Source organism: Marmota flaviventris, chromosome 18 (genome assembly GCF_047511675.1).
Source record: "Marmota flaviventris isolate mMarFla1 chromosome 18, mMarFla1.hap1, whole genome shotgun sequence".
Taxonomy (NCBI): domain Eukaryota; kingdom Metazoa; phylum Chordata; class Mammalia; order Rodentia; family Sciuridae; genus Marmota; species Marmota flaviventris.
Window position 1 is genome coordinate 45,237,231 of NC_092515.1, and position 14,934 is coordinate 45,252,164.

At 51.1% G+C, this 14,934-nt stretch overlaps 1 protein-coding gene across 1 annotated transcript; it reads left to right on the forward strand.

Moving 5' to 3' along the window:
* The first annotated feature begins 6,085 nt into the window (after positions 1 to 6,085).
* On the forward strand, positions 6,086 to 13,335 carry Ca7 (carbonic anhydrase 7). The gene is made up of 7 exons (XM_027939203.2): positions 6,086 to 6,125; positions 8,612 to 8,809; positions 11,001 to 11,119; positions 11,894 to 11,989; positions 12,093 to 12,155; positions 12,664 to 12,819; positions 13,213 to 13,335. Exons 1-7 carry the CDS (start codon positions 6,086 to 6,088, stop codon positions 13,333 to 13,335), a joined length of 795 nt encoding a protein of 264 aa, XP_027795004.1.
* The last annotated feature ends 1,599 nt before the right edge of the window (positions 13,336 to 14,934 follow it).

A 14,934-nucleotide genomic window follows, 5' to 3' on the forward strand; every position in this document is an offset into this window, starting at 1 on the left:
CTAGAGGCTCCATGACCAGCAGGGAGGGAGATAAGGATCCTTTCCTCTCTGTATCCCAGACCCTATAGGCAACTTCATGTTAATAATTGCCTGAAATAAGACGAAAATGAGCACAGATCCCCACTGAGGACAAGGGAAGGGCACAGTTTGACAGTAATCATGCAAGATGATGAATGGCCTTCCCTGGGGCACACCCTCCCATGACTTCCCTTGTCCCTACCCAACCCTCATGGAGCACAACTGATGAGAGACAGAGACATGAAGCTTTCCCAGATCATCATATGCTTATGTGATCACATTTCCTTCTCTATTTGGACAGGTAAAATATAAAGGATAATAAAATACCCTCAGGGAATGAAGGAAGGTCAAAAGGTGACAGGTGGAAGTCCACCGCTTAGCCTCCTAAGCTCAGTGCGGTCAGGGAATGCATGAGAGGAAACATTCCCAAATTTGGTGAGTGAGGGAGGAGGGGACAGGGGGAGTCATACTGCCTATGAAGGAATGCATGACTTTGAAAAGGGTTGTGTTGGTGGTGTCTGTAAAAAGATACCTCGGGGAATTTGTTTCCTAGGACTGCCATAGCAAAGTACCATAAACTGGGTGGCTTAAAACAAGAGAAATGTATTTTTCATAGTTCTGGGGGCTGGAAATCTGAAATCAAGATGTGGGCAGGACTATGCTCCTGAAACCTATAGAGGAGCAGCCCTTGCCCCTTCCTGGTTCTGGGGGTTTGCCAGCAATCCTTGGCTTGCTGCTGTAGCGCTCCAATCTCTGCATCCCTCGTCACATTGTATTTTTCCCTTGTGTCTTGTTCTATGCCTCTTCTTATAAGAACACCAGTCATATTGGATCAGGATTCATCTAATGATGTCATCTTAACTTGATTAAGGTCTGTGAAGACCTTAGTTCCAAAAGTTCACATTCACAGGCACTGGGACATTAGGACTTATTTAAATAACTTTTGTGGGATGTACAATTCAACCCACTGGAGCATTTAAAGATTTCTTCACTGGAGCTGTGGAGGCTGAGTAGATACAACCCCTTCCATCTGGGAATTCAGGGCCTACTTGTGTGTTTCTCCTGCTGTGGAGTGCAGCAAACCAGAGGTATCAGGCCAGGACTCCATGGCCTAATTCATTTAGGTCATTGGTTTATAAAGTGTCATCCTGGACCTACAGCATCAACATATCACTTGGAGACTTGTTAGGAATGCAAATTCTTTGCCCTATCCCATACCTGTTAAATTAGAAACTCTGGGTTAAGGCCCAGGAATATGTAGTTCATTCTCTCTCCCTCTCCCCGCTCCTCCTCCTCTCCCCCTCCCTTTCTCTCTCCCCCCACATAGATAGATATAGATATAGGTACATAGATATATCAAACAGGCCTTTGGCCTTTGACCTGCATCAACTCTTGTGCTCACCCAATGCAACAGATACTGCTGCTAACCCTGCTTTACAGAGACAGCAGAGACATGAAGTAGAGGAGGGCAATATTAAAAATTAAGGGATGAGAAACAAATACTCCAACAGATCTGGCCAGACCCCTACTCAGGTCTGATATTGTATCCATCCTTATGGTCTCATCCAAGGAAACCTGGAACTATGGGATCCCAAAAGTTTGCATAGGCTATGGGAGGCAAGTCAGGAAAAATGAGTCATGACCCAGAACACTTTGAGGGCCTTAACCAATAGCCCTCCCTGCCGGTCCTTGACCATCCTAGCCCTTGTCACTCTTGTACTCATTGACTGATTCTCACCTCTTTCCCCTATCCTGTAAACTCCCTGAGGGAGCAGTGAGTCTATAGTCTTCAGAGTTGTATTACCTATGCCTGGCCCAGCACTTGACATCTAATAAATTTTTATAAATGCTCACTGAATGAAAGAATACATTTCTGAAATTAATTCCACCATATATCCTACACTTTAAAATGTTACTTGGCACCAGGCATGGTGGTGCATGCCTGTAATCCCAGCAACTTGAGAGGCAGAGGCAGGAGGAGCACCAAGTTCAAGGCCAGCCTGGGCAACTTAGCAAGACCTGTCTCAAAATAATTAAAAATAAATAAATAAATAAGGGCTGAGTATGTAGCTCAATGATAAAATGTCCCTGGGTTCAATCCCTAGTACTGCAAAATAAAATAAAATAAGTTACTTGACAATTTGTATACAATCTAATTTGATAATCCCACTTCTAGCATTTATCCCAAGGATAAGGAAATCATCAGACACAAAGATGTATAAATAAGGATGTTTACTGCAGTGCTATCTACAATAGTGAAAACTGGAAATAACGCATGTACCAGAGCAATGTGAGAAAATTGTGTCAAGTTTTCCAAGTCTAATCAAGCAAGGGGGAAAAAAACTGGTCACAAAGCTATATATACAGTACTGATTGTTCTGTACATAGCAGAAAAACCTGACAGAATGGTTACTAAAGTGGTAACAATGATGATTCTTGGTTAGTGACATAACTAGTGATTTAAATTGTATTTTTAAGTTGTTTCCTACATTTTTTTTCCCCTACAATAAATAGCCATCATTACTATAGTCAGGAATGTTTGGACTTTTTTTTTTTTTTTTTTTTTTGAGACTGGGTCTTGCTGAATTGCCCATGTTAGCCTCTAACTTGTCATTCTCCTGCCTCAGCTTCCTGAGTAGTTGGGATTACAGGCATGTGCCACCATGTCTATTTGTTTGAAGTTGTACATGTGGCCAAGAAGCGAAGGGGAAGGGGAAAGAGTAGAGGTCCTAGGATCAGAGGATTGCATCCTTGGTCCCGGGAGTCTCACAGATTATCACCTCATCTGACCATCCTACTGGTCTGTTAGTTTCAGTGCCTCATGTGTGCTAGGCAAGTACTCTACCCCTGAACTACAACCACAGCCCTATCCCATAGATTTTTTTTAAAAAAACAAGACCCCAAAATTCAGAGAAGTGAAGCAGACTTGCCCAGGTCACACAACCAGTGGTGCTAGCTAGGAGTCAATCACAGGTCTCTCTGAATCCACAGTTCAGTCTCCTTGAATCCCTGCATGTACACATACACATATATACTTGGAGTGGAACATGTGCATGTGTGCGTGTGCAGATGCGCATATGATAATGGGTATTAAACTCAATATATGCAATTTTAAGTACAGGGAACAAGACTTCTAGCCCGACCCACTGGCCCTACTCATAACAGCAAGGAGGAGGCATGATTCTGCCCATTGTTTCTGCATTGGGCACCTGTCATTTCAATGGATGTGCAAAGGGATCCCCAGGAAGTGAGCAGGCAGGGACAACCCCCTGATCACCTTGTTTTGTAGAGCAAAACCACTGTCCTCTGAAAGGAACTGAAATCTGGCCAAGATTATTTGATAAGTGAGCCCATTGCTTTTCAAGCTGCTCATCATAGTTTCCTCATTCCCTTTCCTCCCCCATAAATAATGAAAACCAAGAGCCATTGATGTCAGTGAGACCAAAGAGTAAATTCTCAAGCAGATAAATCACTTCAGCTTGAAAGACAGCATGTAATTGAGAGTGGAGGCGTCTGTATGGGGGTATAGTTCCCCCCAAATTGACCTGAGTGGGCTGCTGGGGCAACTGGAGCTTTGCCTGATAAGGGCAGATGTCACTGGCTCCTTTCACTTGCATGAGTTCCCAGCACCCAGGGAAAATTGCTAAAGACAGGCTGCAGAAAGGGAAGAACTGAATCAATTTTTTATGGTTGTTGAGGAGGCAATACACTACTGTATATACTTTAATTCTTTCAAAAAATATACATTCTGATTGCTTCTAGACCTTTTGGCTAAGATGAAGTGTAGAGAGTACACATTTGGTACCCTCCCCTGCCCTTTCTAGTCTCTGATCTCCTCTCTGGAAGCACAACATTCTCCCTTGTTTCTCTAATTCCTTTTTGAGAGAACTTGAATATACATGCAAATGAGAAACACATTTGAAATTCACGTCCTCCCCTGTCTGTGATTTTAGACAATGTTGAGTGAACCGTAGGTTTTTATCCTTGCTCTGTCATTTACTGTGAATCCTAGAGCCCATCATTCAACCTCACTGAGCCTTGCTTTTGCCTTCTGTAAAATGGGGCCCAATGTCCCTAGGGTTGCTGTGTTGATGAAGCTGGATGCAAAACTATATTAAGAATTCAAATTTTATTTTTAAGCACTATTTTTTTTTAAAAAAATAAGGAAAAGGCCTGGGTTGCTGTGAGGAAGATGTGGGTCAATGGAGTTTGGGCCATTCCTAGATCCCTAGGTGCTGCATCTCCCCTGCAAGAACAGTGGCTGGATCCTCCAGGAGAGAGGCTCCAAGCCTTCCCTGAGGCATGCCTTTGTTTTTTTGATCTGGAGGTGGTGTTTCTAGCTTGGAGACCTGGGGCTTTGGCAATGATATATTCTCTTTCACTTGCTGGTCGTGAACACCCCCTTCATCTCTATCATGAGTCCTCTGACCCTACTCTAGGTCAGATTTGTATTGAGAGGGCCTTTCTGCTCTTGAGTCAGTGAAGGATGTCTCTGCAGGACTGGAAAGTCACTGGTGTTGGCCAAACTAACTAGCTGTCAATTAATCTCCACTATTCTATCTGGGGAACTGGGAGAGGGAAACAGACAGACCCAGAGATACAGGGGAACTAGGTAGAAGAAATGAGTTTCCTTCGTCAAGGTCAATCAAGAACAGGACCTTAAATAGTGTCCCCTGGTCAAGGTCTGATCAGCAGACATTCCACAAATTGCTCTTCAGCTCCTGTTGGATAGAGGGCCCTGGGTGGGATCATTTGTCTTGTCCTTCCATTCATCCATCTGTTTATCTTCCCAAAACTGCCTGCTGAGGCCTAGCCAGAGACAAGCCCTATCCTTGGCACAAGGCCACATGCTAAGATGAATCAGATTGGGACGGCTGGAGCTGGTGGGTGGAAGACAGAGGACATACCAGGAGGAGGGCACAGCAAAGCAAGGTCCAGGGCTCGTGGGTGGAGAAATGTTTGGGCAAACCAGACACTGAGATTGAGTGCAGGGTAGAAGGCAGGTGTGCTGAGGGGCATGGGGAGGCAAGGAGAGGAGACACAAAGGGCAGGCTGTGGAGGGACAGGCAAAGGGTCCCTGAAGGAAGAAGGAAGCAGCAGAGAGAATGAAAAAGGAGGGTGGAAGGCAGGGCCTCAGACTTGATTAGTGGGGGAAGCTAGTTAAGGTGAGTCTGTCTGACCCCACTGCTAATGCCATTCTGCCCCACTCCCAATTTAGTGCTCTGGTTTCACCTGGGTGTGAATTGACCATCCTGTACCCCCATCTACCCCAGAGCTCCTGGACCCTCACTGGCCCCCAGTGCCAAGGGGGAAGTGGTAAAGCTCACCACATTCAAAGTGAGACAAACTGGGAATAAATCCCTCATTCCCTGATAAGACGACCTTGGGCAAATTACTTAACCTCTCTTGACCTCAGTCTCCTGCTCTGTCATATAGAGCCACTGTAAGCCCTCCACCATTATAGCGTTACTGGAAGGGTTATATCACAGGAAGGACCCAAAGCTTGGCTTAGCAACTGCCAGGGCATCTGACCAACAGGGAGAGTTCCAGATCTGGAACTTTGGTGGTCAGCGCAGTTTGCAGTTCGAAGAGGGACTTTTCACCCCAGAAGACTCAAAGCCCAGAGTCCAATTCTTTGTTGGTGGCATTTGCAGCTCAGGGACAAGCCTGGGTTGGGGATGCAAAGTAGAGAAGTCCCTCAGCGTGGGTGGTTTCTCCTGTCCCAGAGTCCATACACGTGCTGGGGGAAAAGAAGGAGACTTGTCGGGTCTGCGAGTGAATAAAGATAGGAGGATAGGTTTACCCCCATCCCCCCCAACCCCCTACACACCTCCCATCTCGATTGGGGACTTAAAGGCCTGCGGGCGGGCGGGGGCAGGGCAGAGCAGGGCCGGCCTCTCTCGCCCTGCTGGGGGGTGGGGGGCGGGTCCCCGGGGAACTGCTCCTCCCGCCCGCCGCCGCTTTAAGAGGCTGCTCCGCGGCAGCGAGCGGGGCTGGAGCCGCAGCCCGACCAAGCAAGCGGACCAAGCCGAGCCGGCAGGTGCACGGCTGCGGGGACAGCAGCGGCATGACCGGCCACCACGGCTGGGGCTACGGCCAGGACGACGGTAGGCGCAGACCCCTGCCAGCCCTGACCCAGCTGGACTCGCCCCAGACCTGCGCGCCCAGCTGGGTTTCCCGAGCGCGCAATTCCCATGCTCCTAGATCGACCCGGACCCCTCTCCTGTCCAGCCCCCAGAACCTGGCCCCCTTACCGGGCCCCAGCCCTGGTTCCCCTGCAGGCAGTGCAAAGTCCGCGCTGAGCCGGGAGGTCCCCCGCCACCAGCCAGGGATCCAGTGGTTGCACGCGTCCTGCCGCCACCTCCGCGCCGCCCCTGACTGCCGCGCGCTCCTGGGACTCGGCTGGGCACTCATTGACTCGCCCCAGGCGTGAGCCGCGCGTGGAGATGGCCCAGGGCAGCGGCGGGGGGCGGTCACGGCGGAGCGCTGTGCGCGGGTGTCTGCACGGGGTGCGCGCACGGCGTGTGTGCGGGGACCTCCGGGAAACTGGGCTCCGCGAAGGCAAGGGCGCCGTGTCCCTGGGAAAGAGTTTCCCGGTGGAAGCGTCCAAGCTGCTGTGGCCACTGGTAAGTGAGGGAAAGGGGCACTTAGGGTGCTCATGCATGTGTCTAGTGTCCACACTGAGCAGGGTGTCTGAGCACGTCCGGTGTGAGGTGGGAGCTGGCCGACACCAGCCTCCTGGTCTAACGGGAAAAATAGATGTACCCTGCCACAGTTGCTATAGGATGCAGAAAAGGAGAAAGACGCAGAAGATGAGCCAGACGGCTTTTGTGTGGGTCTGGGACACGACAATTCCCTTTTAGGCTACTTCTTATCAAGCAGGGAGGGAGGTGTGGAGTAAGGGCTTCCTCATTTCCCTGAGATAAGCGATGTACCCCCAAGATCCAGGCTGTCGGTAGGGGAACCCAAGTAGGGCAGATGGGGGTTGGAAGGGGCACCCAACTCTCCAGCTCCATTATGAGGGTGGGTAGGGGTCCCTGGCCACAGTCTTGGGGGCCATGAAGTTACAGTGGATCTGAGGGAATCAGGGAGGTGCTTCAGAGTCTCTGGTCCCCTCAAACCCCCAAGGACAAAGGAGCATATTTTGGAAGTGGAACCCTAGATCTGGACATGCAGGAATTAGAGACATTTAAAAAAAAAAAAAAAAGCAACTGAGACTAGCAAAGATGGAGGAAAAGGCAAAAAAGGGGCAGATTGACAGCACACATTGGAGACCGTCTTCCTCCAGCAGTTAGCTTTTGGGTGCTTCTACCAGAGTCTGAGTCCCCTGACTTCAGCCTTTCCTGCTAATCCTGCCCACCAGCTCTGAGCATCCAGGGTCCTGAATGGCCTGTCCCATGGCCCTGCTACCCACAGGCAGCTGCCCTTCACCCAACTAGACATGGGTTGTTCTGTCTAGGGGCAATGAAGAAGCAAAGGACAGAGGACAGAGGTGCAGGCATGCGGCAGCACTCTCAAGGGCTTCAAAAATAACCCAGTGGGGCCCGGCCACGATTTGGAGTTCTGAGTCATCCTTTGGGGACACAGCTCTGTCGGCACCTGCTGCTGTTTTCTCAGGAAAACTTAAGAAGCCAAAAAGGGGGAGAAGCTCCAGCCGCAGTGGCTCTAAAAATAGGCTGCATCTCAGGATGTTCCCCAGGGAGATGCTGAGTCTCTCGGCTGCAGATGGAGCCTCTGGGAGGCAGGTGGTGGGCGCCTGTGGGTGTGCATGCAGGTGTGTGTATGAGTGCATGTGTATGCATGGGCATGTGTTTTGCTGTGGTCCTCTTGTGTGAATTTGGCTTTCCAACAGGAGGTGTTTGTGTGTGAGGGTGCATAGATGTGTGTCAAATGTAGTTAGTAGAGCTGTGTGTGTGTTTGAGCACATGCGTTGTTCTGAGCTTGTCCTGGTGACCCAGGTACACATGTGTGCACACATATGAAGATCTCAGTAGACCTCTGGGCATGTGCCTGGAGAGGGAAACCAGAGATGGTACAGGTACATACCTTGTGTTTATACTGTGTGTGTGTGTGTGTATGAACATGCATGCATGGCCCTCGGTCCTCTCATCTGTGACATGGGCATCATGCTAGTTTCTACTTCACAAGATGGTTGTGAGGAGCAAATACATGTCACAGAGCCAAAGGTAGGTTGATGTGAGTTTTTGTTATCAGTATCACAAACATCAAGTTTGCACTAAGTTATTCAGGATGCAGGAAGAGGTTAAATATTTGTTAAGTTAAGATTAGAGACTTCAGATGCTTGGGGCCTCCTTGAGTGTGTGTTGGGGACTGGAGGTTATGAGATGCACTACCTGGAACCACCTCTGAATCTGTAGCTGCACGACGTTCCCTTTCATTCATTTCCTAGCATGCTGGGAGGGGAGTTTTAGTGAAGCCATTTCCCAGACAAGGAAATGGAGGATGAACTCCAGGCTGCTTCAAAGCAGAGGCTCACTGAATGGATGCCTGGGAATCGACCCCCAGGACTTACTTCAGCCTGCAGCTCAGAGATACTGGCTATCCTGAGTCCTTGCCACATCCCTGCCTGCAGGCCCCTTGAATTGGCACAAGCTGTATCCCATTGCCCAGGGAGACCGACAGTCACCCATCAACATCGTATCCAGCCAGGCTGTGTATTCACCCAGCCTGCAGCCACTGGAGCTTTCCTATGAGGTCTGCACATCCCTCAGCATCACCAACAATGGCCATTCTGTCCAGGTAGACTTCAATGACAGCGATGATCGAACAGGTAAGTGGCCCCTGCCAAACCTTGGAACCTGTCCCTGCTAGGACTTAACCCTATTGGGCTAGCTCATTTGTTCTTCTCAATAATCCACTTTTCAGATGGGTGAACAGAAGCTCAATGAGCTGGGGAGCACCAGAACAAGCTGGTTCTGCTCCCCAAAGTCTTTCTCTCCAACTCACTAAAGGTCTCAACTCCCTTGGGCCACAGACAGGCCCATGGGAACTCACAGAAGCTCCTTCTTAGATCTCTTTGCCCTGGGATTAGAGTCCAGGTCCTTTCGTGATAAATTCCTAGGCAGAGGCTTTAGGAGTGCTCTTCAGTGAAGAGATTTTGTCCTTATGACTAGGTTTGTGGGATAGGAAGTTGGGTGAGGAGAATTTCTTAGGAAGTGTCCAGTTCTTTGAACCCTCACCCCCCACTTCTCACCCTTCCACACACATATTGAAATAGAAAAACAAAAGAGCCACGCTGGGAGGCTGAGACAGAAGGATCACAAGTTCAAGACCAGCCTGGACAACTTAGAGAGACCCTGTCTCAAAATAAAAAATGAAATAAGAAAAGGACTGGGGATGTCGCTCAGTGGTAGAGTGCCTGTGGTTTCAATCCCCAGTACAAAAGAAAAAGAAAAGAAATTCAAAAGGCACAAAAGAAGAGGAAAGCCAGAATTTTCATGAGGCGATTGATCTAAATTGCTTAATCCTGAGTTCCTGGTAAGCTAGGGAAAAGGGAAAGAGAGTGGGTCTAGTTCTTGTTGCATAAGGGAGGAAGTCAAGCAATCCCCAGTAGAGAGAGGAAAAGCATTTCCTTGCACTGAGCTCCAAGAAAGGAAAAACCTCTTGTCCAAAACTTTAGGAAGAAGACATGGGGGTCTAGATGACAGAATACCCAGACCTGAAGAGGCAGTGAGCCAGTGGGGTTTTGCCACTCACCTAGCACAGTTCACTCTGGAGGTCAAATGGATTGGTGCCAACAGAATACTGAGGAGGGAGGAAGGAGGGTGGGCAGGGAGAAAGGTTAGAGAATGAGGGTTAGAGATACTTAGGGGTCCCAGGTGAAGCAATCTCAAAGAGGTGGACACTCACAGACCTATCTGGAAGCTTGGCCTGCAAGCCCTGTTCCTTCCACCTCTGGGAATAGGATGGCCTTCCTGCCTCCCATCCCCAGACTCCCTTTCTCAACTTTCATCTTTGCCCTGGACAGGCCGTGTTTCTCAAGTAAGGCAGGTTGGGCAGCAAGAAGGGGCCTCTGGACTGTCCTGTTCTCCTTGAGGGGCCCCCATGTGGACAAGGACCTGCCCTGATCACTCAATGTGGAAGGGCCTTAGGGGAACTCTGAGCCTGGGGCCGTCACCTGATCTAGGGGCTCACATTCAGGCCTGGCTGGGGCCCCCTCCGCTGCCAGATCCCTTTCAGCTAGAAATTCTATCAGTCCCCAGGAGGCCTTGTGCATGGCCCCAGCTCACTGACTATCAAGGTGAGAAAGTCACAAGCTCAGAACAAGTGGGACCCTCCAGAGAGGTCATTTGTGCTGGAGATGTCACTGAGGGCACTAGAGCCTGTCAAATAAGAGGGTAAGGACTCTCGGGAGCTGGCTTCCTGCTCTGGGACAATACCATGTTCTGGGGGGCTCAAGGTGGCAGGGAGGCAGTATGGCCTGGTGATCAGGGGATTGGGTCAGAATTTAAGAAATATGGGTTTATACCATACCTCAGTGCCTTGCTATGTAACCATGGGCAAATGCCTTGCCCTCTCTGTGCCTCAGTTTCCTCCTTTATAAAATAGGAATAATAATATGTTCTGGCCCTTGTGGGCTACTATGAGGACTAAACAAATGAATCCTTCCAAGCTAGCCTAGGTCAGGAGCCAGACGGGGGAGGTCTACTATTAGTGCCAAGGGGGGCCTGGAGGCAGGGTCCCAGCTTCCACAGGAAATCAGAAGGAGTGAAGAGAATGGCCCCAAGGAGGGGGCAGTACTCTGTCAGTCCCAAACTGCAGGCTGTCAAGATTTCTGCCCTGACCCAGATTAAGGGCTGTGATGGTCAGTGGAGACTCACCCCAGCCTGGCCAGTCCAGTGGACTCTCCACATGAAACACATATCCCCTTCCTGGGCTGCTGCTCTGGACCTGGCACCGCCACCATGAGGCAGTGTGGGTCCCACCATGCCCACTGCCACAAACCCTACTTCTACCCACAGTGGTGACTGGGGGCCCCCTGGAAGGGCCCTACCGCCTCAGGCAGTTCCACTTCCACTGGGGAAAGAAGCATGATGCAGGCTCAGAGCACACTGTGGACGGCAAGTCGTTCCCCAGCGAGGTGAGGGCCCTCTGTATCCCTCTGCTGCCTGGGGAAGGGATAGGGATACCATAGTTAGCAGCTTGAGCATTTCTGGGTAGAGCTCTGGAGAGGGTGAGGGGAACACCAGGGGACTTTAAGGTGAGATGCCTTCTACCGGCCCCCAGCACAGTGTCTCCCTCTGAGCTCTGCCCACTGCTGTCCTGGTCTGCATATTGGTTTTCTGAAGGTCCTGCCCAGTCCCACCATACCCTGCTGGAAACCCTTCAGAAGCTGAATCTGGCATTCACGGCCCTGCACGGACTCACCAGGCTTGGATTCATCTTCCCCTGCCCTCTTCCCCCATTGGGCTGCATGTGATGAATGCATACACCTGTCCATACCTGGTTCCCTATTGCTCCTCATACTCCTGGTCCCTTTGCCTGGAATGCCTTTCCCCAAGGCTCTCATCTGATAACCCTCTACTTCTTTGAACTCGCTGCAGGGGCCACCTCCAAATGTCACTAGGGATGGCCATCATTCATTTCATAGCTAGTTCACTGGAAGGCAGAATCCGAGTCAGATTCCTTTTGGGTCTCCTGGGGCTTGGGGAAGGGTTGGGCCCAAACATGGGTAGATGCTTACTGGGAACTTCTGGGGCTCCCCTGCACTTCAGGACCCCAAGCCTGGAAAGTTTGATAGCCTTCCCCGCAGAGAGGCAGAAGTCAGGTAGGAGTGAAGGAAGCCTGGCTCAGAGTTCCATTGTCCCCAAGACGCTAAGCCCTGGCCTGGCCTGGCCTGTTCTTGCTCCTCCAGCTACATCTAGTTCACTGGAATGCCAAGAAGTATAGTACCTTTGGGGAGGCAGCCTCAGCACCCGATGGCCTGGCTGTGGTCAGTGTCTTCCTGGAGGTGAGTGGTGGGTCCCTGGGACCAGGAAGAGTATGCGAGGCCTGGCATGCCCCTATCTCTGGAATGCAGGGGTGTTGGGCTCACACCACTTTCTCCCTGACAGACAGGGGATGAGCACCCTAGCATGAATCGTCTGACGGATGCACTCTACATGGTTCGATTTAAGGTGAGACCAGGGCTCCCTGTCCCTGATCTTGAGCAGCTTAGTAAGCAGAGAAGAAGCAGCCCTCTATTCTGGCAGCAAACTCTGGCTGAGACCAAGGGCAAAGTTCAGTACCTTCAGGGCCCTCTCCTGATTCCTCTTCACTAGGGTCCACTGCCCCATTGGTGCCTGCCAGGCAACCCAGAAGTGAGTAGGATTTGTGAGATGCTGGTCACAATAAATGGTAGTCTGACAAACAGTGCCACCGAGGAAAGCTGAAGGCAAGGGAGTGAACACGGTGACCAGGAGCCCAGGAACCACAACCTTTACATACAAGCAAACGGGTGCTGAGGGCCCAGCCCTGCCGGGGAGGTGGCCTCTGGGGTCATAGACATTTGCCCACAATTTGCATCAGTGAGCCAAGAAGAAGCCTGAATCCCGATGATAGAAGTGGGTGGGGAAGCTGCTGGGTTGATCTTGGTGGGAGGTATGTGCTGACTTCCGGGTCTGTCCCCCATACCCCGCTCCCCAGGGCACCAAGGCCCAGTTTAGCTGCTTCAACCCCAAGTGCCTCCTGCCTACCAGCCGGCACTACTGGACCTACCCAGGCTCCCTGACCACACCCCCGCTCAGTGAGAGTGTCATCTGGATTGTACTCCGAGAGCCCATCAGCATCTCTGAGAGGCAGGTGAGTCCTCCCAGAGCCCCAGGTTAAGGGGGCACTCAGGGCCCAGACAAAGCAGGGTGCCCCCCACCATATTGCTAGTAAAGTTTGGATTCTTGGTTGGGGGTTAGCTTGATTGTTAGTCTTTAGGACCTAGACATGTACTGGGAGGGGAGACACCTGGATCCTGGGACCACCTCTACTGTGTTGGAATTGAAATGCTGCATTTGTTGATACACCTTAGCTGGACAGGATTGGGACTTGAACTAAGTGGAGTTCAAAGGCCCTTTAGGAGTAAGTATCTGGGGCTGGGTCTCAAAGAGGAGAATGAGTGGGGATGAGACGGACCAGTTGAAGAGGATATGCCAGCTGCTGGGTCTGGGACCACCCCCATTTTAACCCTTCTGCCTCTTCAAGATGGAGAAGTTCCGGAGCCTACTTTTCACCTCAGAGGATGATGAGAGGATCCACATGGTGAACAACTTCCGGCCACCACAACCACTGAAGGGCCGCGTGGTCAAAGCCTCCTTCCGGGCCTGAGCTGCCCACCTGCCCAGCTGACCAAAGGGCACCATCTTCCCAAGGGCTTCCATGTCAGCAGACACCAAACCATCTGAGGCTCCCTGCCTGGGGGTGCTGTGGACCCCCTTTCAGCCGGCTTGCTCCTTGACCACTCTGGAGGGTTTTTGATGGGACCCTGGAGTTGAGGGCACCCTGCAGCTGCCCTGGGGACTAGAAGAACAGGCGCTGAGCAGGGTCCAAGCCTGGGGCTGCCTCTGCTCTCCAAGACCCAAAGGCCCCTGGGAACCTCCTCTTGTCTTCCCCACTGGCAGTGGCAGCAGCCCCACTCTGAGCTCACACTGTGATGGACAAGACCGAGCTCCCTGGGGCAGGCAGCTGGCACTGCCAGAAAGACTCAAGCAATAATTAGAGGTGGGCAGAGCTGCCCTCTCGGCATTACCTCGACTGCAGGCCTCCACCAGGCACACACCTCACTGCCAGGCCATTTAATCAGCACCCAGCCTGCTGGAGGTGACATGGCCTTCTCCCTCCAGCCATCTGCTGCCACGGGCAGGCCCTGGCTATAGCTTATACACTATCTATCTCCCCTTGTCCCCACCCAGCCATCAAAGACCCCTACATAATAACCCATGGATATATTAATTAATAAACTCATTTATCCATTCAGCGAACACAACTGAGTGCCTATGCTATGCCAAGTACTGTTCTAGGCTTTAGGGAGTCGGTGGTGGTTAGCGGGGCACATTTGGGAGGGACTTGTACTAGGCAGAGGGAGATTATAACAAGGGCAGGACAGAGGTGATGGAACAGAAGAAAAGGATAGTCTACCTTGTTTTGTGAGAAAATGAAATTCCAGCCAGTACTCCAAGATGGAGGGAAGAGAATGCCTTGCTGAGGTAGAGGGAAGAGGTGAGTGGGTCAGTGGGACTAGAGCCCTGGGGAAGGGCCTTGGCCTTTCTTTCTCCCTAAGCTAGTGGGGAGTCACAAGGGTTGGCAGTAGAGAAGGGGCAGGGCCAAGTGTGCATTTGGGGAAGATCCCTGTGGAATGTGGCAGCAGGGAGGAAGTGGGGCCCAGTGGGTGGTCAGGAGTAAAAGGACAGGGTATCGGAGGAGGGGAAGAGGGAACTAGATGAGATTTAAAGGTGCATCTCAAAGGCAGCATTTGGCTGTGTGTGAGGGAGAAGAGTCCAGAGGGTATCCCAGGAAGTGGGAGACCCCCCTCATGGACTGGGAACCCTGAGAGGAGCTGATCAGTTGGACACATAGTATTGATGGGGCCCTGGAAGAAAACCATTGAGGCACAAACTCTAGGCCCTAACCCTTCATTTGCACAAATCTTTAGTGAGTGCTGTCTTAAATTTGCACCCTAAGTACCTTGCTGGCCTCCACCTAGCCCCATCCTAAGTCCAGAGAGCTCAGGGAGGCAAGCTCACAATTGGGTTTAGAGACCCAGTGAGCACTTGACCCAGATGAGACGGGGGCAGGAGGCAGACAGTGAGGGGGGCTGAGGAGGGAGGGGGAATGAGAAGCCAGGAGAGCAGATGTGCAAGTTTAGTTGTGAAGGAAAAGAAAGGGACAGCTGAGTAGCTGTGAGGAGACGGACAGGGGCACGACCAA

Excerpts from the sequence above, each read along its gene's own strand:
- Ca7 (XM_027939203.2), top strand. The coding sequence starts at position 6,086 with ATGACCGGCCACCACGGCTGGGGCTACGGCCAGGACGACG. Across the intron at positions 12,156-12,663 it reads TCTACATGGTTCGATTTAAG|GGCACCAAGGCCCAGTTTAG; the intron begins GTGAGACCAGGG and ends CCCGCTCCCCAG. Across the intron at positions 12,820-13,212 it reads TCAGCATCTCTGAGAGGCAG|ATGGAGAAGTTCCGGAGCCT; the intron begins GTGAGTCCTCCC and ends TGCCTCTTCAAG.